This window comes from Xiphophorus couchianus, chromosome 12, assembly GCF_001444195.1.
Source record: "Xiphophorus couchianus chromosome 12, X_couchianus-1.0, whole genome shotgun sequence".
NCBI classification, from domain to species: domain Eukaryota; kingdom Metazoa; phylum Chordata; class Actinopteri; order Cyprinodontiformes; family Poeciliidae; genus Xiphophorus; species Xiphophorus couchianus.
The window spans coordinates 23,546,260-23,568,862 of record NC_040239.1 but is presented as its reverse complement, the minus strand read 5'-3'; the positions used below and the strand labels follow the sequence as shown (position 1 = coordinate 23,568,862).

Sequence of the window (22,603 nt, the reverse complement as noted above, 5' to 3'; positions counted from 1 at the left end):
ACAAAAAATACCAGCTCCTGAAAAGACATCAAAGAATATATAATTGAGAAGATAAACTATTCCTGTAATTTGATTTGAAAAACAAAAATATATACATTAATACAGATTGTTATTCTCGAAGCATTTGCTATTATTTAGGATTTTCAGAAGCTGCTAAACATTATGTTAAGTTTTGTGCAACATAGAGTTTTTGTTGAATATGGAATTTTAGCTGTAAGATATTAGTTGTAATAGTTTTTTTTTTCTGGTTTGAGGTTATAATCTGTGTAAGTTGAAGTGTAATTGTAGCATTCATTCCTGTTTTAGAATTGACCCCAAACGTTCTCACGTTGTTTATTTTATTAATATTCATCTCGTGTTAATTACACACTATAGTGAAAGGGAACCATTGTATTCTAAATCAGGGTTTAAAATACCTGAAACGGCTTTGCAAACGTTACTTTCCAATTAGACTGTCGGAAAAAATAATTAAAATGTCGATTTATGAATTTTAAATACATGCTAGTGTATACTTTTTTCCCCCTATTATTATTATTATTATTATTATTATTATTATTATTATTATTATTATTATTAGTAGTAGTAGTAGTAGTAGTAGTGGTGGTGGTGGTACTATTGAAAATATGGTTTTGTTGCTCGAACTGAAGTAAAATATACTTTCGGAAGACGGTTAATATTTAAATTGTTTTCGATCGGCCATAATAAAAAAAAGAAGAAGAAGAAGAGAGTTTGTTAGAGTACAGTTTTATCCATAGACGTTAATACGGTTTGTCCCTCTTTATGGTCTGTGAGTCTGCTCTGCAGCGTTGGATGCGCTGTCCACAGTTCCTCGCGAGAATACATGTTAATCTCGCGAGACAGTCACGTGAAAGCGCAATTTCGCGGGAATTGTTCTCTGTTTTTGTTTGCCTGGAGAAAAATCGGAAAATACATCAAAATACCACATTTAAGACGGAAAAGCCAAACCCAGACCTACGTTTCTACCAGGTAAAGTCGCTACATTTTATCAAAAGTATTGCAACAGTGATGTTATGCAACAATTACATCCACTGTGGGTTGGACAGAAAAGTAGTACCAGTTTAGGTGATAATAACAAGCACGTTTCCAGGACCGTCATGTTCTCCGACCTGAGTGCTCAGAGGGAGGGCTCCTCTCTGCTCTGCCGCCCAGCCTCGGAGGACCAGGGCCCGGTGTTTGAGAGGACCTCGCTGGACTACAGCCCCCGCACCGAGCGCTACCGAGTCGGGGAGCGGAGCTTCAATAGGCAGTATGCTCACATCTATGCGGCACGACTCATGGAGATGAGACCCCTGCTGTCGGAGAGAGCCAAACACAAGTGGGGTAAGAGTAAATTAACTCACTGTGAACATACGAAGCACCTACCTTACCCTGAAATGTGCTGTTTTGAAACCTTCTCTTGTTAGGTCCAGATGTGCACATCAGGAAGCTGTGTGACCTGGAAACAGGGGAGCAGTGTTGCATTGTAGGAACCCTGTTCAAGCGTATGGACCTGCAGCCATCTATTCTGAAGGAGATCAGTGAGGAGGTTGGCAAACCTTGTTGAATGTTGCAGAAAGAAAGAAATGCATAGTAGCATTTGATTATAAAGTGGTTTTACTTAATTAGTTTTTCATGAATAATCCACATCTAGGTGCAATTGAAGAGCTAACTCTTCTCTGGTAGTCCTAAATACATCTTCCTTGCGCATTTCGGCAGTAACATTTTCATATATTTTAGATTCCAAGCTGTCTCAGATTTGATGGCAATCGCTTTTGGACATCAAAATGTTTTTAACCTTTGCCACAGAGGTTCTGATAGATTTAAGCCTGGGCTTTGAATGGGCCATTCCAAAACATGAAAATGATTTGTTCTATGCAAAATGCTTAGAACAAATCTAAATCTAGATGCAAACTTTGGATCGTAGTCAGAGCTACGATGGAAAGATTTAGATCGAATTTCTAAGTTACCCAAATCAAGAAGACCCATTCCTATTTAAAGGGTGTTATTATTTTTGCAAGGTACTTCATGGTCACTCTAGTATTTACTAACCCATTCACTAAATTATAATATTACTGAATATCCCATTTATTTTAGAAACTTTATCATAAAGTGAAACACTGAGATGGATGTTTGAAAGCCTTTATTTCTGTTAATTATGGTGATTTTCCACAACAGTTCATGAAAACATGACATGTAAAATTGGAATATTACATTAGACAGATAAAAAAAGTATTTTTAAAAGTGGAAATGTAGGTTTAATAAAAAGTATGTGTAATATCTGATCTAAGGTTGTTATTTTCGAAAGATACATTTAATCTGACAAATGAAACTTATTGGATCGTTTCATCCAGTTGATTGAACATGACTGCATGATTATTTATTTTTCTTCAGCACAACCTCCTGCCCCAGCCTGCACGAAACAAATACATCACTGAAGCGGATGAACTGATTCTGGAGGATGAGCTGCAGAGGATTAAACTAGAGGGCAAAATTGACAGAGACAAGTGTGTCACAGGTCAGTTTATCACTGCACGTCACCTCCGCTCTGACCCACACGTCTACAAATTCATTCATCGTCTTCCTCCCACTCCCCAGGTAGCGTTATCGCCATCTTTGGAGCCGAGAAGAACGACGGCAAGTTCACTGTCGAGGACTTCTGCATGGCTGACCTCCCTTCGCAGACGCCCAGACCTACACTAAGCTGTGACAAGTAAGCCAAAATCAGGTGAAGATCCCAGGTCCGTCTGCGTTAGTGGCCCGCCTCTGACCGATCCGTCTGCTCAGGTTCGTGCTCCTGGCCTCAGGGCTCGGCCTAGGCAGCAGCAAGGCCGACAGCATGCTGGGTCTGCAGCTGCTGGTCGACATGGTAACCGGTCAGCTCGGTGACGCGGGGGAGCAGAGCGGGGCGGCGACCATTTCCAGGGTCCTGCTGGCCGGGAACCTGCTGAGCCAAAGCACCCAGGACAAAGATGCATCTACAAAGGTGACAAGCTTAAAAATTCAATAAATAGAGCAACTCCTAGACATATTTATCTTGTAAACAGGTCAACATGTCAAATATTGAATATCTGTATGTTATTCAGGCCAAGTATCTTACTAAGAAGACTCAGGCCGGCAGTGTGGAAGCCATCCGCCTGCTTGATGAGCTGCTGCTTCAGCTGGTGGTGAGATGTGGAGCGTTAATAATCGCTTTTCTGTTGTGCTTCTGCTGGAGGAAGTGAGGGTGTCTATATTTGGCAAGATTGCATAATTACTGTTGTATAAACATTCAGACTCTGGCATGTTGTTAATAATAAAGAGAAAGTGATAAGGAAAAGCTTCAGTTGACTTGTAGGAGTTTATTGATCGTCAATATTAGACACTGCAACTGTTTAATATGTTCCTGTAATTTTTGTCTTTCTGTTTGTAATTGTTGTAAAAAAGATGTTAGACATCTGGAGATGAGCAAAGATGTTATGATAAACTTTACAGACTGCAATCAGTAGTGTTTTTTTTTTACTCTAGTATATATGACTGTACTGAGCCCTCTAGGGGACATGGAGGATTTTTTTTTTCTTCTTTTGCGTTTCTTTACAGTAAACTAGCAAATAACACCTGGGTTCACAGTCACATCGATAACAAATGGAAACTTAAATTTGTACATATGTACATCTTTAAAGATCCTCTGAAAGCGTGTTTACACATTATTAACTCTGGTGCAGAAAACATTTTTAAAAATGTATGTATTAACTGCGTGTTCATTTTTGTTTGTAGTATCTTTCAGTGGAGATGCGACCGCACATGAAAACAGCCTTTTATTAACCATTCAGACTAACAGACACAATCAAAACTGTCCGATGGCGATACTCCCTCTTAACAAAAACCCAAAAACAGTCCAATGGATGTATTTTTTTTTCCTTTTTCATTCCTCCTTACAAAAAGTTTATGTTTTAGAGTAGGGATGAGCCTGTTTTGCTCCAGTATTTTTATGTGTGTGGTGTGTTTATCCTAAAGAAAAAGATCTAAAACTTTAGATAACTCGCAAACGAGGTATAAACATAAAATTCCTACATGGAAAAACCTTACATTGTAGGAGAAAACCTTGATCTGACGACTAGAAGCACTATTTCGAGGTAAAGCAAGAGAATAAATTTCACCCGTTGCCTGTAGTGGGGTCCGAAGTTACTGAGGCACAGAACAGGTGGAAAAAAACAAATTTCTTATGGCTATTTATTAGTTACTGATTGATTGTATGTCTGATGTTGTGTTGCCTCCTCTTGCTCGTCGTAAGGCCTCCGTTCCAGTGGACGTGATGCCAGGGCAGTACGACCCCACCAACTACACCCTCCCACAGCAACCCCTCCACAGATGCATGTTCCCTTTGTCCTCCGTGTACCCCACCCTGCAGCTGGTCTCCAATCCATACGAAGCCAATATCGATGGAGTCAGGTGGGCGGTGTCCCATGCGAACACACACACTCCGTCCCATCAGAAGTGGTTGTTCAGATCTGGTTTGGTTTCTCTTTGCGTAGGTTTTTAGGCACATCAGGTCAGAACGTGTGTGACATCAAGAAGTACAGCAGCATGGACAGCCACCTGGAGATATTAGAGGAGACACTGCGGCTCCGGCACCTGGCCCCCACGGCCCCTGATACGCTAGGTTGGTTGGAAGGTGGAGGGGAAGAAGTGTTGTGTCCTTGTGAGTCTACACACACACATAACTGGGTAATGACAGCAGTGTTTTTGTTTCAGGTTGCTACCCATTTTATCAAAGAGACCCGTTTATGTTGGAGGAATGTCCCCATGTGTACTTCAGTGGCAACGCTCCAGTGTTCGAGTCCAAGCTCATCCGAGGTTAGTGACAGATGAAAGGTTCCTCCACTTCCCGGAAGGATTAAATTTAAAGTATTTCCAGTTCTGAAAAAAGAGCTGTTTGCCAGTTAACTCAGTTTTAGTCCTTCCTGATTTCTTTTCTTTATTTCTTTGCATGCTCTGTGTATAAAGTCTTGACAACCATAGCGATACCTACCATAATTGTATTTATTCTTGAAAAATGGACTAAAAACAACAGAGAACATTGGGAAATGCTCAGGGTAGGCTGTCATGATGATAAATTGTGTTGGACGATAAATTGTCCCAGTGGTTATTGTGATAAATTACAATGTTTTGAGATAATTTCTAAGTATAATATTGATAATGGCCTAAGAATGTAAGCTTGTCCTCTCAAAGACTAATACACTTTAGTTTTGTGAAAAGGAAAAAAAAGCCTTTACACAGGAAGATATTTTAAATATTCAAAATATAACAACAAGAACAATAATAAAAAAAGAAAATAGACAACACACAACCCAAACCATAAATAAAATGGATTGTGATGTCTCTCTACACAAAATGTCCGTTCAGAAAATATTGAAGCGTATTTTAATGCGTTGTGCGATTAATTTATTAATGTCTTTTAGTGAACGAGCGAGTCTTTTAGCTTATCAGAGGGGAAAAAATGGTGAAGGAATTGGGTCAAAAATGATCAGTTTTGTCACTATGTACTTCAAGTTTTTGTGTCCTCCCTGCCAGGTTCTGATGGACAGGAAGTCCTTCTGGTGACCGTGCCAGACTTCAGCAGCACCCAGACCGCCTGCCTGGTCAACCTGCGCACCCTGCGGTGCGAGCCGGCTTTCTTCTCAGCCTTCTCTGCCGACGAAGATGAAGAAAGTGAGATGAACATCAGTCATTAGCAGGAGAACTGTTTTCATCTCGGATCAGCTGGACTAAAAGCTTTTTGTTTACTGTTCAGGTTGAAGTTGTTAAAACAGGCAATCCAGTAACAAAGACTAGGCTCTATTAAAAAGAAAAAAACCAGACACTTGTTTCTTATCAGTTTTATTAGGACCCACCTGTGCCTCTGATGGTGCCGCCATCGTGACCTGCTTTCAACACAATTATGTGTCTTGTAAAAACTGTTACCGACATGAGTGACGACAGTGTAAATAATTCAGCTGTTTGTTTTTTAATTTGTGTTCTCAATAAACATCTTTTCATGAAGCATACATTTACAAAAGAGACAAAAATAACAGCGTGGACTTTGAGCTGGACAGAAATGTCTATAAACATGGATTAGTTTTTAGTTGTGTAACAGAAACTTTTCACTGTAGTTACGTGTACATTCTCACTGCATTTGTTTTGTTTGTTTGTTTTTTTTTAAAGACTGAACTGACAACAAGAGCTACATTACAAACCTGAAATGGTTTACTGAAACAAGCTGGATATTTTATTATTTTTTTGGTTTAATAGTCGTCAATCTTGTATTCGTAGTTATAATCCAGGACAGGTGTGAAGGATTCTGCCTCCCCTAATCCCCATGAGTCGTACCACGATGTTGTTGGAGCTGCTGTTGTTGTTGTTGTCGTCGTCGTGGGCATCGTCGTCGTCGAACTCAATCTCAATCTCAACCTCATTAACTTCAGCTGACGAAGACGGCGGAGACGCGCAATCCTGAGCATCCTCCTGCGCTGGGTACTTGCATTGGAGTTTGAGGAAAACCCGTTGCTGCCACTAATCACACGCTTCTGGCTGCCGCCGCCGCCGCCGCCGCGCAAAGAGGTTTGTGCTCCGGAGTTGCTGTAACTGAGTCGAATTGGCTTGTTGCCGTGAAGGGCCATGATCTGTGAAGAAGTCAATGCAAACCTTTGTTTACACTGCGGCGAGAGCAGATGTTGAACATTTCGACAAACGTCTGTTTCGCCTATTATAAAATCTGAATAATAAACATTGACGGTCGTGGCTGTAGTGTGGGAAAAAGTTGAAGGAGCTATTGATATTTCTGAGAGGTGTTGTATATTAAGCCGGGGTCAGAGTGTGACCTCACTTGTTTAATGCGGTCCCAGTTGGACTTGGCCAAGTTAAAGCTGCAGGAGGTCGCTCCGGACTCGTAACCCACCACGCAGAGTTTAGTCTCAGAGGAGAAGCCTTCGGCCTTCGCCGTCACTCGGTACTCCCCCGGGTTCAGCAGCCGCCAGTAGTCCCCTGTTGGGGCTGAGGTAGTTAAAAAAAAAAAAAAAAAAGGCAGATAAGCATGTTTAAAAGTGAGTTGAAAATGGGCAGCAAATGGGGATAAGGTGTTGTCACCTGTGGTAACATCATGGTTTATTCCCTCCACAGAGATCGTGGCGTTTGCAATAGGATTCCCCTGCTGATCTTTCACAATGCCTCTGATGCCACGATGCACCTAAAGAACAGGAATGACAAGACATGAGGAAACACGCTGTTTGTTCTCATGATACCGTTTAAAAATATGTGCTGTAATTCTGCACTTTCAATAAGTAAACATTTAAAGCAATCTGGCCACACCCATGATGAAAAGACAAAAAAAGATGTTTACATTTCTTTAAGTTTTTAATTTTATTTCCTCCACTCACAAGAGACTGTTTGGTAAACAGTGATTTATAAAGCAAACCACTCTATATCTGAATGAGATGATGTCTGGAGGACAACTGATTTTCAAGGCAAGGCGTCCTCTGTTTAGGGTTTTTGGAATAGGAGACGATTAGTAGCAGATTTTAAATTTAGCAATGATGAAATCTGGCTTGCATCCAGATCAGATTGCATTCTTGTGACTCACCTGCTCCATGAAGGTGAGCATTGCTTCCCTGTTTTTCTCCCATTCTTGGGCCAACTCACTCTGATGAGGAAATTTATCACAGCCCAGGAATATGGACAACTCATAGCAGTTGGTATGAAGATAGCTGAAGTCATTCATACCTGGACAGAAGATCACAGACATAGATGTTGACTTGGTCCCCATTGTGACCAAAACAAAGGACGACTCCTATTCCAAATAATTGGATTCAGTTTGATTCAAAAATCTAATTCTAAATGTAAATTAAATAAATTCAGGTGATCGAGTATAAAATCCAGGATCCAGGCATGCAAACTGTTTCCACAAACATTTGCTTAAAAAAAAGCATTGCTCTCAAGAACTTGGTGAATTCCAGGAATTCATTGTTACAAGAACCCCATTTGCTAAATTTCCTTATTACTAAACATACCACAGGAAACTATTAGTGCAACTATAATGACAACTGGCAACTTGGCCACAAAGTAGGGACAACAGCTGAAGCATTTAGTGTGCAGAAGCTGACTGTGGATTCAACAGCCACAGACCTCTGAACCTCAGATTGGCTCAAGAATAGCACAGACTTCATCATAAAATGTGTTTCCATGGCTAAACATCTGGATCTGAACTTTATATCACCAAATGCAATGCAAAACCACCCCACAAGACTCAAAAGCATTGGCGACGTACTAACTGGAACCATATTACCTCTTTGTCTGGCAATTCAATGGTTTTGATTTAACGGATTCCCCAAGAACAGTAATTGTCTGACTGTTTTGCCAACTATGGTGTTGTGGGTTTGTTGGTCAGGGCTTAACCCATTAGTTTCACTAAAAGACACTCTGGTGTTGGAAGTATTTGAAGATGTGTTAGACATTTTAATACTTCTCACCTTGTGACAAACATGACTTTGTATCACTGAACAAAGCAAGGTCCATGAAGACCTGGAAGGGGGATTTTTGGTGTGGAAGAACTTGACTAATCTGCACAGTTGTAACCTCAACCTGACAGAACAGCTGCAGGATTGACTGAGTCAGTTAATCCTTACAAGGGTTAACCTATAAGCGAGTGCTTATAGGTTTAGGAAATTATTAAAGTCCGTGCTTCTTTGACTGCCGGGTGTAGTTGCATATCATATCCACCAGGGTGTGCTACCTCTCAAGCAGTCAGCAGGTCGTTACTTACTCCCAGTGACGGGTTTCCACTTTGCCCGGTTGACCATGCCGACTGCTCCTGCGGGTATGTCCCCGTGGCAGGACCCGCGGTAGTTGTGGGTCATGGTCAGGTGCGTGGAGGCGTACGACACAGCCAGCCACCTGAACAGGGACTCGTCCGGGGTCAGTCGGGGCTCGTCTTCTGGCTCACTGTAGTGGTATCCAGCCCCGCGCCCTCCGTCGTCCTCCTCTTCCTCTCTGTGTCCATAACCCTGGTTGTAGCCATGTTCGTATCCGGGGTCGTAGCCTTGGTCGTATCCATGACCTCGCCACTCTTCCTCTGGCTCTGCGTATCCTCGACTTCTCCAGTCCTCCTCTGGCTCCTCCTGGTAGCCCCTTCCCCACTCGGTTGCATCAAAACCTTCATCCTCGTACCTGGAGGGATGTTATTCTAGTTTAAGCCTTTCAAAACAACTCTGATTTATGTAGCAGAAAAGGAAGGAAGAATTGCAAAGCTAAACAACCTGAGAGGCAAAAATTTATGCAAAGAAGAGCAATAAATTCACGGAGGAAATGTCATACTGTCTCTTTTTGCGGCTGCGGGATTGCTCGCTCTTGGCAGGCTTGTTGAGACGTAAACTGTCATAAGGATAGGCCACGATGGCCTCTCCGCCTTGGAAGTTTGCACCCAACACAAATGGGTAGGTTTTCATCCAGGAAATAATGGCTCTGGTCTCCACAGCAATCTGGAGCAAAATCAGAAAGATAAAGATTCAACACATCTGAAAAGAGTAGAACAGAAACAGCAATTCGGGTGTAACAGCAGCATCAGGTATATGTTCACACAGAAAATGTTCTGAAAGTGTTAAAAATATCTTCTAAGGCCAAATGTGTTATACATCTAACCTAGCAAGTATTTTAAGACTTATTTGTGAGTTCTTTACCGACGTGTTGAATTCAAAGTTTTCTGGTATAGGCACATGATGGTTGGGGGTCAGTTTAGGCACCATGCCCTTATCCTCAGCATCCCACAAGATGCTGTTCAGGTCAGGGAAGTTCTGGAAGATGTCAAAGCCGTCCTCAGTGTAGTGTCCCATGGTCCAGCTGCTCATCTCCGAGCCCTGCAGCAGGAAACATGAGGAAATCAGCTGATGAGTGCACTGACTTTGGTTCAGCAGCATCTCCTGTTAGTTTCTTCTGTTTGTTTTTGCAGGTTGACCCGATAGACATGATTGCTTTTCTTCCACTCACCACCTCGAAAGCTGTCTCGTGCCCGTCAGGGTTCAGAGAGGGAACCAGGTGGATGCGTATTCCCTCCACCAGGCGCTGGGCCCTGGGGTTCCTGTCTTTGTATTCTTTGCACAGGTACTGCATGAGCAGCAGGATCAGCTCTCTCCCCACTGCCTCGTTCCCATGGAGACCAGCCGTGAAGCGAAACTCCGGCTCACCTGTGGAGAAGGCCTGTCATTCTCTGTTAACCACAACCTGCACGTCTACCTGATTTTACTACCAGGTGATACGTTCAGGACATATCTGTATTTTTTTTTTCAATCAGGGTTTTACTCTAGAAACAATGACATGCACAAGTATCCGTACCTCTAGAACATATTTTAATTTACAAACAGAAATGCCAGTGTAGTTTAATTGCAAACTTTAACTGGACAGGCGTGTCAGTCATGCTCATATTCTCACCTATTTCGTGCTCTGTGGGGTTTCCAGAGATGACCATTGCCATGATTTCCCGTCCCTTAGAGCTGCGGCCCAGGCTGTAAACGTTGGTGATGTTGGGGCACTCCTCATGTACCGACTTCATCAGCTGGATGAGTCAGAAATGAATCATATGAAGTGTTGCTCACGGAAACAACAAGCGGTTCGCCGTCAAAGACTCACATCGTGTTCGTCATTTTAGAAAGCAACACTGCCTTACTGCACTATTTTTATAATATTAGTTTTAATTAGGGCGGCACCACATTAGGAAATTACACATTGGGAGGATTGTTGAACACTGTGATCAAAACAGTGTTGACATTTTTATTCTTATCCATCATCATTATGATGCTTCAGTCACTGTGAGACCTCTAGTACCGTAGAGCGCCACCGTCTCTGTCGGGTGTGATACCCGCTCCATTCAACGGGCTCAGTGTTTGAATTCTTAGCATGCAAGGTGCAAATTTTTAAAACATAACGGGCAACAAATATTTAGTGCTTACCAGTCCTTTACAATGTTAATTTTGCGCAGTCTGAAATTGCCCTGACATAATTATTATGACTGAAACGATTAATCAGGTTAATCATGACGGATCAACTATTGAAACAGTTGTCAACTAATTTAGTGATTGATTATTCATTAACTGGAGTATACAAACTCAAAAAAGACAATTTTCTGAAAGAACAACACACTCAGAGGAGATATTAAGCCAAAATTGTACAAAGAAATATATAAATTTTGCATTCAAGATAAAAAAAAAAGACCTTTGTACACATGAACTAGCCAGAACTCTTAGAGTGGAATCATTTGAGCTTTTCCCAGTTCAAATTTTAAAAATAAATTAATTAATTAAAAAAAACTTCAGATAATTGGTTAAGCCAAAAATGAATCAAAAGACCATCTCCAACTTGTCGACTTTTCACATGTTGATGTCTGTAGTATTTTTTTTAGCTGCAGATGCATCCTGTGCTACAAATGATCAAGAAATGCGTTATAGCACTAAATGTTTATCATCTTATTTTTTAAAAAATTATTGAATTTGAAGCCTCTTTTAATGTACTTCTAATATTGAGTAAAAAAGGCTTAAATAAAAAAATCTGCAAAACGTGCCAATTTTTTTATCCTATTAAACGATTAATCATCAGAATAATCGATAGATTAATCGATAACTAAAACAATCTCTAGTTGCAGCGCTAATAGTTATAAGACGCTGTGTAGACTAAAGCGATAATCGTCCTCAGGGTGGACTTTGAGGGATACTCACTTCAACGATCTCTGAGTAGCTGTGGTGTTTGAACTCCAGGTAATCCACAGGAGTCACCTCATTCTGCCTGTACAGAGCATCACCTGGGTCTGAGAGCAGAAACCGATTAAACCACACTACGCTTTGTGTGTCTCCTACTGTGTTTCTGGAGGGGTGGCGGCGGGCTCACCAGGCACAGGGCAGCCCAGGACCTCCAGCCTCATGCACAGAGAGCCGTTCCAGCTCTGAGGGATGATCCGGATGTAGCGAGCCAACACGGGCTCGGCGAGCCGGTTCATGACGGGAGTGTCCCTGTCGCTGTTTCCGAAGAACAGCTGAACGAGACAGGGGAGACAGGAGGTCGGCGATTCAGCGGTGGAGCAAGGAGGAGGTGACACAGGTTGAGGTCAGCTTACCCAGTCTGCGTATCCGTCGTGAATGGTGGTCCATTCTCTGCTGTCGTTGCTGAAGGCCAGGAAGTAGGATGTCACGAAATCGCTCCTGAAATGAGTCAACAGAAGATTAGCATGTGGAGTTTATTACTGAGATGAAACGCTCCTTACCAGTGTGTGTGTGTGTGTTTGCTCCTCACTCATTCAGGGCATCTCGGCCTTGAGTAACAACTCCGGTGAACTCGGTCTCCCTGCGAGCGTCGACCTCAAACCAGTGGATCCTGTCCTCTGAGTTTGCGCACCATGCTCCACCTCTCATGTTGTCCTCATCCTCTGAGCCCTGGGAACCACACAGACCAGAGAGTCTGCTGCTCAGTCCTCTGGCTTGCTGACGGTTTGAGCTCTAAACTCAAAACATGCCGCGTGATTTGATTTTAAATTTGTCTTGACTTTGAAAAGGCAAGCCAAAGTGTGTTTTTGATTTAATATCTCAGTTGTTTATGGGAGTCTCTGATTAATGGAAGTGACTGTCTCAGCAGTAACTGTATTTTCCAAAGCTGCTAACGGGTAATCGAGTGGCGTACTCAGACTGCGGCCCTGTCTGCCTACCTGCATGTTGAGGCGCGCCCTCTGGGGAGAGAAGGTGTACTGAGACATAGAGGAGGCTGTGAGCTGGTCCGACTCGATCTTATGGGACTCCATCCCCAGAGGAGGACATACTGCCACATGCGGAGGCACAAAAGAATGAGATGAAACGGGAAAAACAAAAGAGTAGATTTTCACCATCTTTTCCAGATTTTACTGACTCACTCTTTGGCTCCTTGTAGACACGTGGTCTGTTCCTGGCTCGCTCCTCGGCCTCCTTCAGCTTCTCTGCTCGTTCTGTCGGGGGGGTCAGAAGAGCAGTCTGAATGAAAAATAAATTGCACTGTTTTTCCTGAATTTATTTCTTTTTCTTTTCTACTTTCTCTGCCCAGACACAAATCAGCAACTTTTGTTTTGTTTTGTTTTTTTTACATTTTACTTGCTAAAGATCCTCCTGAGGATGTGAAGAGCTGGAGTCTGGCGGAGGGAAGTAATTTAAAAACAAAACCAGATGTTATGACTTGGCCTTCAGTCCAGATTTGCTCTAATAAAACTCAGGCCATCCTGACCTCAAACAGAACCGTCCCAAAGCACATTCAAAGTAAGGAAACAACGACCTGATTGAAAATACCTTTGCTTCTGGCTGAAAATATTTAGAGTTCAGTACAGATATTGACATTTAGAAGTAGACACAGAACTCATGCAACCAGAAAATTTTTTTTCCCAGTCTATTATTCTCCAATTTTGGTTGAAAGTGTGTGAATTGTGACCTCAGTTTCCTGTGTTTAGCTGTCGTCGAGGTCTTCTGCTGCTGTAGCCGATAAGCTTCACGTTTGGTTGTGCTGTTAGCGTTCGGCGATGGCTCTCTGCTTATTTTGGTTTCAACAAGTTGTTATTTAAGCTACTGTTGCCTTTGTATCATGAAGTCAATTTCAAATATAGAACTGCTGGATGTTGCTTTTTCTGACTTCTGTAAACCCAAGAGAAGGCCGTGAAGTTTAATGTATTTTGGACATGGCTGATATAAAGGGAATATTACTGGAACTGTGGTAGCTGCCGGCAGCTGGAAGGACTCCCAAATCCAATTCTGTTTAGGGCCTCGTACTGCTTTGGACCAGCTCTTCCCCAGAGAGGAGAACTCTATGCTCTAACACAATTATTTTTTCTTTGCTTTTGTCTCACTGAACTCTTCTGCAGGTCCATGTTAAAGGTGGCAGCATTAGGTTATGGAAACATCTGCTTCGAGTGAAGCTAAAAATCGGTAGCAGACCGCAGCTGCTGTAGGTGACCTTTTGACCCCAACTCCTGTCTGAGTTATTTATCATTTTCTCTGAACTTTTCTCCCCAACCTGAATGCATATTGCAAACACGTGGCAGCCGTAGTGACTGATTGAATTGAGCGTGCTCGATGAAAACGCCCCCATGGCGTCTGGTTTCCTCACAGCTCCAATCCGATCCAAACGGTTTCGTCTCTGTTTGTTTTCCCTCTAGCTCACGGGAGATTTCTGAACCGTTAGCAGGCCTGGTCTCACTTCTGCTTTGGTTGGATAAACCTCGGTCCCTTTTGTGCAAGTTAAAGCTAGACTCTTCACAACATCTGCAGCAGCGTATAAGAGACACGACAAAGCGGCGAACATGTTAGAGCGTTGTTTTGTTGTCCTTTAGTACTTTTGCTGTTAGGTAAAAGGCACCGGTGTCTATTGACATAATTGCACAGAAAGATAATTTCCAAAAGGGTTTGGGTAAGCCCACATCTGGCTTCTCTTACCTCTCTCCTCCCTCTCTCTCTCCTTCTTGGCTCGCTCTCTTTCTTTCTCTACCCACTTTTCATCTGTGTCATAGTCTTTCCGTCCTGCAGCGGAAAAAGAGAACTGGTTACTTTATGGAAGAGCTCACGAAGGCATGTCTCTCTAGTTTAAAACATGGAAACAAAGAGAAAAAGATTATTAAAGATCAGCTTTTATTTTGTAAGGATATTGACCTTACAAAAGGACATGTAGGTTTCAGACGTATAGAAGCTTGCAAGATTATCCAGACCCCTTGAAGTTTTTATTACTTGGCAGTCTAAGGCATTAGGGTGCATAATTGTGAAATAGGAAATTACAACAGATTGGCTTTCAAGATTAAAATCGAAAAGATTATCAGGGAATAGTTATTAATCTGGAAACTTTATGACCTGAGTGCTTATTCCTTTCTAGTCTTTCTGAATAATGAGGACCATGTGGGGTTTTTTGGGACATATTTGACCCATGAGTGCTCGCTTACTCATTCCGTATTCATCATAATCATCATACCAGGTCCTCTCAAATGGAGCAGATGTTGTGGGTTCTTCTGTGTTAAAAAAAAAAACAAAAACATCAACAGAACAAAGTTAGAAACCCCCATTTCGTCATCTAAAAACATCTACTTCTTTACAAGTGAGACTTTATGAGATTTCGCCATTTAATCAGCAGTTTTACACGTTAGCCCTGCCCTGATTTGCTCGACCACAACATCAGATCTGCTTCTGTGACGCCTCACTATAATCAGGCTGTTAGAGCCTTAATTTACATTTACAGGAATCATAAATTAGTTGGGATCTGATGACAGGGCTCCTCCAAACGCCACAACAAAACCGTAGACGGTCTTGTTGACTTAGTGGATCTAAGCAAACCCACCCACTCCTGTCTGCAAATGTAGCGTAGGTTGTTGCACGGACTCACTGTAATGTCATTGGCATGTGCTCATGAAAGCCACAAGTGGAACAGATATTCCATATGTCCCTAAATCTTGGAAAAGTCTCACTGCTTGATTTGAAAATTTGCCATATTTTTTGGGGGGGGTGAGGGGTTGTTCATTTTTCTAAGATCGCTGTGTGACAGCAGGCACCTGGGATGGTTTCCACTATGATCTCAGGGCTGACCTCTTCTTCGTCTGGGAATTTATCTGGAAGCTCGACTGCGGGAGGGAAAAACAAGACAGAGCAAGAGTTTAAACGACAAAACTAAGAGTCATTTAACTTGACAGATAATTTAACACAAAGTGAGTGAGGCAAAATGCTGGAAGGACTAAATTTCTCTTGGCAAAACACTGGAAACAGAGTAACGACAACACGTTTGGAGTGTCAAACAAAGTTTTCCAGCACCCACGGAAAATTTGCTGACCTTTTTGATCTCTGCACTAGAGACAAAGTGCAGAAAGTGCTCACTGTTGTGGCTGCAGAAACAAAACCAGGAGGACTAAAGAGTCCCAAACGTACTTGTCGCATCCCAGTAATTGCTGTCGTCTGTGCCGTACTTCTCAGGGGGCTCGGGGGTCGGGTCCGGCTCCTTCCAGTAGGTGTCATAGTTATCGGTCACAGGAGCGTACGGCTCCTTCTCAACTTCCTTCCAGAGGTCATCGTAGTTGTCGGGCGGTGAAGTCGGCGGCTCTCCCTCAATGGGATTCCAGAGGTCATCGTAGTTGTCGGGCGGTGAAGTCGGCGGCTCTCCCTCAATGGGATTCCAGAGGTCATCGTAGGCGTCAGTAACGGGGTCGTCTGTGACCCTGTGAAGGTACGGGGGCTCAGTGCTTGGAGATGGAGTGGTGCCAGCCCCCCAGTAGTCATCTTCATCTGTCCAATAGTCGTCTACTAGACAGAGGACAAAGCACAGTTGTGCAAATAAAGTTGCTGAATCATATCAATCAATCATTTGAGTTGATTTGTTTTGCACATTTCAGCAGCAACATATTCCAAAGTGCTTTACATCGTAAAAACGCATAAATGAAAATTCATAAAAATATCATTCAAATCCCAAGAAACAAAAACAATTATCGCTAAATCTAGACTTATTTCATGTGACTGAGGTCAAACTGTTGTGTTCACAGCCAAACAGACTTTATAAAGAAACTGGAAGGAGAGTTAAAAGGAAATAAACAAACAAAAAAAAATCTAATCTAAGAAAGAAGTGGCAACAATTTATCCAGAAGTTAATATAAAAAAAACACTATTATTATAATTATTCTTTTGAAAAACAAAGAGAAATCAGAATAACCAGAAAAACTAAACAAACGTTTAGTCATTGATATTGCAACATCACAATATTGCAATATAACTGCAATACTGTGATATCAATATTGCAATATGATTGCAATATTGATATCACAGTTATCAATATCAATACACGTCAAACATGTTGGTCAATGTTCTATTTATCAAAACAATAAACAGATGGGTTTTTAGCCTAGATTTAAAGGAACCTATAGTGATTCAGCAAAACTTTAATATATTTTGGTGCTAAGCCATTAAATGATTTATAAGCTAACAACAATATCTTAAAGTCTGTTCTTTGAGCTACTGGTAGCCAGCGTAGAGACTTTAGAACTGAGATGATCCATCTTCCTAGTTTTAGTGAGAACAGTTGCAGCTGTCTGTCTGATTAACATTTTTAGGGCGACTTGTGAAGACACTGTTGCAGTAATCAATGCGACTGAAGATAAACACATGGATGAGTTTCTCCAGTTCTTGTTGGGACATTAATCCTTTAGTCCTGGAAATGTTCTTCAAGGTGATAGAAGGCCAACTTTGTAACTGCCTTTAGGTGACTCTGAAGGTTGTGGTCTTATGGACAATAAAGCTGCAGGGGGACAAATTCAATTAACCTACATGTGGAGTTATTTGCCTGAGTCGATTGGTTACATCAAGGTGTACAGAGATTTGGAAATCTTTTTTTCGGTCTGGAGCAAAAAGAAACACAATGGGACTCATTCGCTACAAGTTGCTGCACACTGCCAGTCAGCTTGCTGAAAGAAGGATCTTACCTTTTATTTAGCTACTACAGTTATTTTTGTGAAGCATAAATATGTCAACCAGTCGTTTTTCTATTCAAAATGGGAAAGACAGGGGAAGAAGTCAGCGAATGGCTGCTGGAGTCAAAACCGTAAATAAAAAGTTTAACACAGTGCTAACCAGAATCAGGGAAGTAGTCAAGCTCAGCGGGGGGATCAGTGGGAGGCTCTGTTGGGAATGCTGGAAGAAAGACAGAAACCAGGTCAGCAAATCTCCCCCAAGTCACCCCAGTTCAGTAGAAACATGACTGCAGTGTGTTGTTCTCACTTGTTGTGGTGGGTGGGAGGGTTGTGGTTGTGGTCTGCTTGTCTTTCTTCTTCCCCTTCTTGTCAGTTTTAGGCTTTTTAGTGGCGTTTGGATCCTTTGGCTCTTTCTTCTTTTTGTCTTTCTTCTTCTTTTTGCCGTCCTCCGGGGCTCTTCTCAGCCTGCTCAAAATGCCTGGAGGAGACGAGAAGTAGAAGTAGAAGTAGAAGTAGAAGTAGTCGGAACAAATTTCAAGGTATTAAACTTTTTGTTTAACACCTCAAAAAGTTTATATTGCATCATTTGGGAGCAACTTATTGAGAGGCAGAAACCAGACAGCTGAATTTATTTCAGCTTTTTTTTTTTTTTTTTTGATCCATCAGTATTTCCTTTTTAGGTCGTCTGAAGCTCTGCTGAGCCTTCATGGAAAACACTTCTCTCTTTTTCCATTAGCCACGTACCACTAGTTGGGATTCAAGGATGCTAAATCTGTCAACCTTACTCTGAAAACTATTCTCACCTCAGCATCTTCAGCGAAGCTCAGCAGAGAGCTGATATGTTCTCACGCATAACTTGTATGAAAAATAATGCCACGGTCCGCACTAATCTTCCAGGACTTTCATAAGGGAGAAGAAAAAAAATTATCATCTTCAAAACCAGTAACACCTCCTGGGCTACGAGCACAGAGTTTGTCTGGGAAAAAAGAAATTGACCTTAGGCGAATATCTGGACTTTCTCCTGACTGATGCTGCACCTATATCTGTTATTTTCTCTTTCTCACTCAGACTCCGATGCCCTTCAAAAGTATTTGTGTTGACTAAACTTTTCCACATTAACTTACAACTTTGATCTAGGTGTGTTTTAATAGGACTTCATTCAACACAAAGTGGCGCCTAATTGGAAAGTGAAAGGGAAATGTTTTCTGTTCAGCCGTCTTTGCTTGGATTCCCCGTAATTAAATTAAAGCACAAGTTACTGTCTTCAGAGATCACTTTATTAGTAAACAAACTCCACTTTTGGGTAATTTAATCACTTTACGTACATGGATATGTTCTGCGAAGGCCTCGGATTTTGTTGCGGAGAGGTTTGAAGAGAAAATAAAACAAATTTCACAAGCTTCGAGCATCTCACAGAATGTTGTTCAATCTGTCGTCAGGACAACTGCAAACCTACATAGAGGATTTCTCTAAGAGGCCAACTGTATCGCTGGATGAACTGCCGAGGATTGCAGCTCAGGTGAGTGGGAGAGTGTGTATTAGAGACAACTGAGTTTAGCACTCTGCAGTTCTGGACTTTGTGAAAAAGTTGCAGGAAGGATGGCGTTGTTGAAAGAAAACCACAAAATGCCATGATTGCCGTTTGCCACAAGCCAAGTAGGTTAACAGCATGTGTAACGAGGTTCTCCGGCCAGAGGAAGCAAGAATGGAACGTTTTGGATCACAGGCGGAGCATTGTGCATGGTAAATAAATTAAACTGCACATCACTCAGAACACGGCTTTTCCCACAGTAAAACATGGTGGTGGCAGCATCATACCGATATGGATGCTTTTCATCAACAGGGGCAGAACCAAAGGGAAAACTGATGGAGCTAAATACAGGCCGATACTGAAACCACAAAAGACTTGAGAGTGGGTGTGGAGGTTCACCTTCCAGCAGGACAAAAACCCTCTAACATGCAGGATGAGTTCTAATAGAATAGAATAGAATAGAAATATCCTCTATTGTCCCACAATGGGAACATTTCTGTGGAACAGCAGCAAAATGACAGGCAATCAAAGCAAGTAGATTCAAAAAAAGAAAATAAAACAAAACATAAAAACTAAATCAAAAAATTTGAAATTGTGCAGTTATAAATAGTCCAAAGGAATGTGCAACTGAGTAGGTTAATTCAAAAACGGACAAAATGTGCATGATGTGTATTGGAGCAATAAAAATACAGATTATTTACAAACAATGGCAATAAAAACTGTGAAACAGTAGATGCCGGCAGAAGTGTTATTCAAAATGAGTAAAAGCTGTGAGTTGTGAGTACTGATGGTTACAGAGTGTGACAGACTGCTGGGAGGAAGGCTCTACGACGACTGCTGCTTTGTGCACCTGGGATGTAAGCAGGCTGTCACTAAAAGACTGATCTCTCCATGCATGGGGTGGGACAAAGGTTCAGATGACTTCATATTTATGTGTTAGAATGGTCCAGTCAAAGTCCACAACTTGATCAAAATCTGTCAAAATTTGAACATTTCAATAGATATACAGATGCTCTCACAGATGCTCTCCATCCAGTCTTGAACAGGAACTGGCAACAGTTCTGTACCTAAATGCACAAAGCTGGTAGAGACAGCCGGTTGCGACTGAAGCAGAATGTGGATCTGCAGGGCATCGATTCAGCAGGACTCAATGCAAAATTCAAACCATGCTTTTAGCACTTTAAGTTGTAGAAAAAATATTGAAAATCGTGTACCTATTTTCTTTTAATTACGCCACTATTTTCTGTTGGTTTTCTATTGATATCAAATCTTAATGAAACATGTTGAATTTTGTGTTTTTAACATTACAAAATGCGATGTTAGAACCACAAGGCGCCGTGCACCTCAGCAGTTTTATTGTTTTGTCTGCGGCGAGAGAGCGTCACTCAGCTTACCCTCCTGTGAAGTCCCCTCTGCCTCTCTCTTGGCCTTGATGCTGCTTCCTAGTGGGTGTGGGTCTCCTGCGAGCTCCTGCTCGCTTTCTGGGTGATCCAGGGACTCATTTCGCAGCTGATCCTGAGTCTGCTTCTCCTGCAGGAGAGAAGATATTCCCCCGGCACTCCTTCCTCCTCTGGGAATCAGCAGGCAGCAGAGGGCCAGCAGAGCCACAGACACAGTCACAGTATGGCTTTTCATACCTGCTGCAAAAAACAAAACAAAACAAGTTTTTTGAAAAATCCTTTGGTTTTGGAGCGTGCACGTCTTCTTCGTCAGCTCGCTCCACTTGATCCTCCAGGAGCTTCAGCGTTCAGCCTCTTTTCAACGCGTTCCAAACTTTTTACCCCAGCAGGGAGGTCTCCTCCTTCAGCTCCACACGTACCCACATCCACAGCGTGTCATGTCAGCTGGGCTGAGGCTGGGCTAGACAGCAACTGACGGGGGAGGAGGGAGAGAGAGGGAGTCAGAGGGGGCAGTCAGCAGAGACACAGGGAGAGAAACACCTAAAGCAAAGCCGGTCAAATGAATAGTCAGAGCTCCTAATTGGTCAGCTGAAAAAACAATAACAAGGCTAAAGGATCCCCTTCACCTGCAGGACGAGTCACAACAGGTGTAACGCTAAGACCTCAGATTGCAGGGCAGGTGGGGCCCTTGGGACCGCTGGGGTTTGAGAAGGATCCGTCTGCTTTCTGTCTGCTCAAATTCCTTCTCGGAGAGCAGCAGCCCTGCAGAACCACCACAAAGCTGAACAGCGGGAGAGAGGAGCGCCTCCTCGGACACCAAGTTACACAAGCAGAGCCGCAGAGAGAGGGGGGAAGACAGGAGCACAGAGGAGGAGACGGAGGAGGAGGATTTGGTGCAACAAAGCCAAACAAAGATAATTGACAGAAAGAGAAATCTTAAGCAGATAAAAACAAGGCGGTGTTCATTGTCAGGTCAGAGGTTTCTTCACCTTAGTGTGTGTTCTCCAATGGGGGAAGTTGTGTCAATCAGTGTCTCCCTTTTTTGGAAAAAGTAAGCAGCCCAGCAGAGGTGAGCTCACAACACGGGACGGCAGATGGCAGAATCATATTCTTACTACATGTGGTGTTTTCTTTTCCGTCTGTCTCCTGCTCTGTCTGCCGTTTGGAAAGTCTGCTCAGAGGCTTGAACGCTGCTTGATTCATAAGGTTTACCTCTGGGATAACTTAAGGTAAACTTCTGGCACTCTGATAAAACACAGCCAGAGATTTTTAAACAGGAGTTTGATCCTGAAGCTAGAGTGTGCGTGCAACAAAAACGTAGTCAATATATAAGCGTTTGCAAAACACTTTAGAAAAACTGCACAGTGTCAAAAGGATCAGACAATCGGGCCTTTAGCATGTAAACCTGCTAAAACAGTTTGGCTCATGAGATCTCTGAGTGTGGGGCTAAGAAAACAAGAAATGTTTGACAAGGATTGGACTAAGGAGGATTACATTGAAACTGTGCAGCCGTATCTCTGGTGGGTATTACTGCAGCTGCGAAGAATGCAGCTGATAGTTCGGGCTACAGTGAGGTCAAGAAGAGGCCGATTTAACCAAAGGGAATTGAGACGCTAGTGGAAGAGAGCAAACTGCAGAAGGAGAAAATGAGACTCTTTCCAAATGTCTTTACATAATGAGCAGTGGAAAGAAAGCAAGTGAATTGTCGACCACCAAAAAAAAAAAAAGAAGGTCTCTCTGTTTGAAATATAATTTACTCCAGAGCGACAAATCACCTAGAATCTTGGCTTGGAGACAAAGAGCACAGTTAAAGCCACAGTGATGCAGAAGCCAGACCAAAACATTGTTGCAGGTGTTGCTTGTGAGCATAAACTTCTCAGGTAAAAAACCATTATTTACTATGTTTTTCACTCTGTAGACTAGTAACGTTACTAGATAAATCAGCAGGCGTTCTCTGCAAACTTTTTCACTTTCAAACCTACACATATTTAGCCAACTAACGCGATCCATTTTTGTTGTTTATGCTACACAATTGACAGTATTTTGACTTTTCTCCCAATACGCACATTTAATAACTAAATATTATGTTGAGGACAATGAAAATGTCCTCAAAATAGCATTTTTATTGTAGCGCAGTTAAGCCTCTGTAAGGCAAAATTGAATATGTGAAGTGGGACTTTCAGCTGCTTCCATTCACTGTTGCCATGTTTCACACAACCACAGCATGGCTCCCAC

General features: G+C 42.3%; 2 protein-coding genes across 4 annotated transcripts; one reads left to right on the top strand and one right to left on the bottom strand.

The window, feature by feature from the left end:
* The first annotated feature begins 620 nt into the window (after positions 1-620).
* Positions 621-6,018, top strand: pold2 (polymerase (DNA directed), delta 2, regulatory subunit). The gene is made up of 11 exons (XM_028032859.1): positions 621-987; positions 1,109-1,341; positions 1,425-1,546; positions 2,392-2,515; positions 2,596-2,710; positions 2,785-2,983; positions 3,084-3,164; positions 4,271-4,428; positions 4,512-4,639; positions 4,732-4,833; positions 5,551-6,018. The coding sequence occupies exons 1-11, from the start codon at positions 842-844 to the stop codon at positions 5,709-5,711; spliced, it is 1,569 nt and encodes a 522-aa protein (XP_027888660.1). The 5' UTR covers positions 621-841; the 3' UTR covers positions 5,712-6,018.
* On the bottom strand, positions 5,968-21,200 carry aebp1b (AE binding protein 1b). Of its 3 annotated transcripts, none has more exons than XM_028032856.1 (23): positions 20,995-21,200; positions 20,363-20,839; positions 17,745-17,915; positions 17,598-17,657; positions 15,909-16,280; positions 15,539-15,607; positions 14,936-15,001; positions 14,439-14,522; positions 12,896-12,967; positions 12,695-12,804; positions 12,286-12,425; positions 12,110-12,194; positions 11,884-12,028; positions 11,715-11,803; positions 10,435-10,558; positions 9,994-10,190; positions 9,687-9,863; positions 9,325-9,488; positions 8,774-9,177; positions 7,595-7,734; positions 7,102-7,201; positions 6,842-7,008; positions 5,968-6,638 (listed from the first exon to the last, which is right to left on the bottom strand). In XM_028032856.1, exons 2-23 carry the CDS (start codon positions 20,601-20,603, stop codon positions 6,261-6,263), a joined length of 3,555 nt encoding a protein of 1,184 aa, XP_027888657.1. In that variant the 5' UTR covers positions 20,604-20,839; positions 20,995-21,200; the 3' UTR covers positions 5,968-6,260. The 3 variants fall into 3 exon arrangements, with proteins under 3 accessions (XP_027888657.1, XP_027888659.1, XP_027888658.1); XM_028032858.1 differs by having other exon boundaries at positions 14,936-14,998; XM_028032857.1 differs by having other exon boundaries at positions 15,909-16,277.
* Between the last annotated feature and the right edge of the window lie 1,403 nt (positions 21,201-22,603).

Excerpts from the sequence above, each read along its gene's own strand:
- aebp1b (XM_028032856.1), bottom strand. The coding sequence starts at position 20,603 with ATGAAAAGCCATACTGTGACTGTGTCTGTGGCTCTGCTGGCCCTCTGC. Across the intron at positions 15,608-15,908 it reads CAATTACTGGGATGCGACAA|TCGAGCTTCCAGATAAATTC; the intron begins GTACGTTTGGGA and ends TCCCTCCCGCAG. Across the intron at positions 14,523-14,935 it reads TTATGATGAATACGGAATGA|GACGGAAAGACTATGACACA; the intron begins GTAAGCGAGCAC and ends TTTCCGCTGCAG.
- pold2 (XM_028032859.1), top strand. The coding sequence starts at position 842 with ATGTTAATCTCGCGAGACAGTCACGTGAAAGCGCAATTTCGCGGGAAT. Across the intron at positions 1,342-1,424 it reads GAGAGCCAAACACAAGTGGG|GTCCAGATGTGCACATCAGG; the intron begins GTAAGAGTAAAT and ends TTCTCTTGTTAG. Across the intron at positions 2,984-3,083 it reads ACAAAGATGCATCTACAAAG|GCCAAGTATCTTACTAAGAA; the intron begins GTGACAAGCTTA and ends TATGTTATTCAG.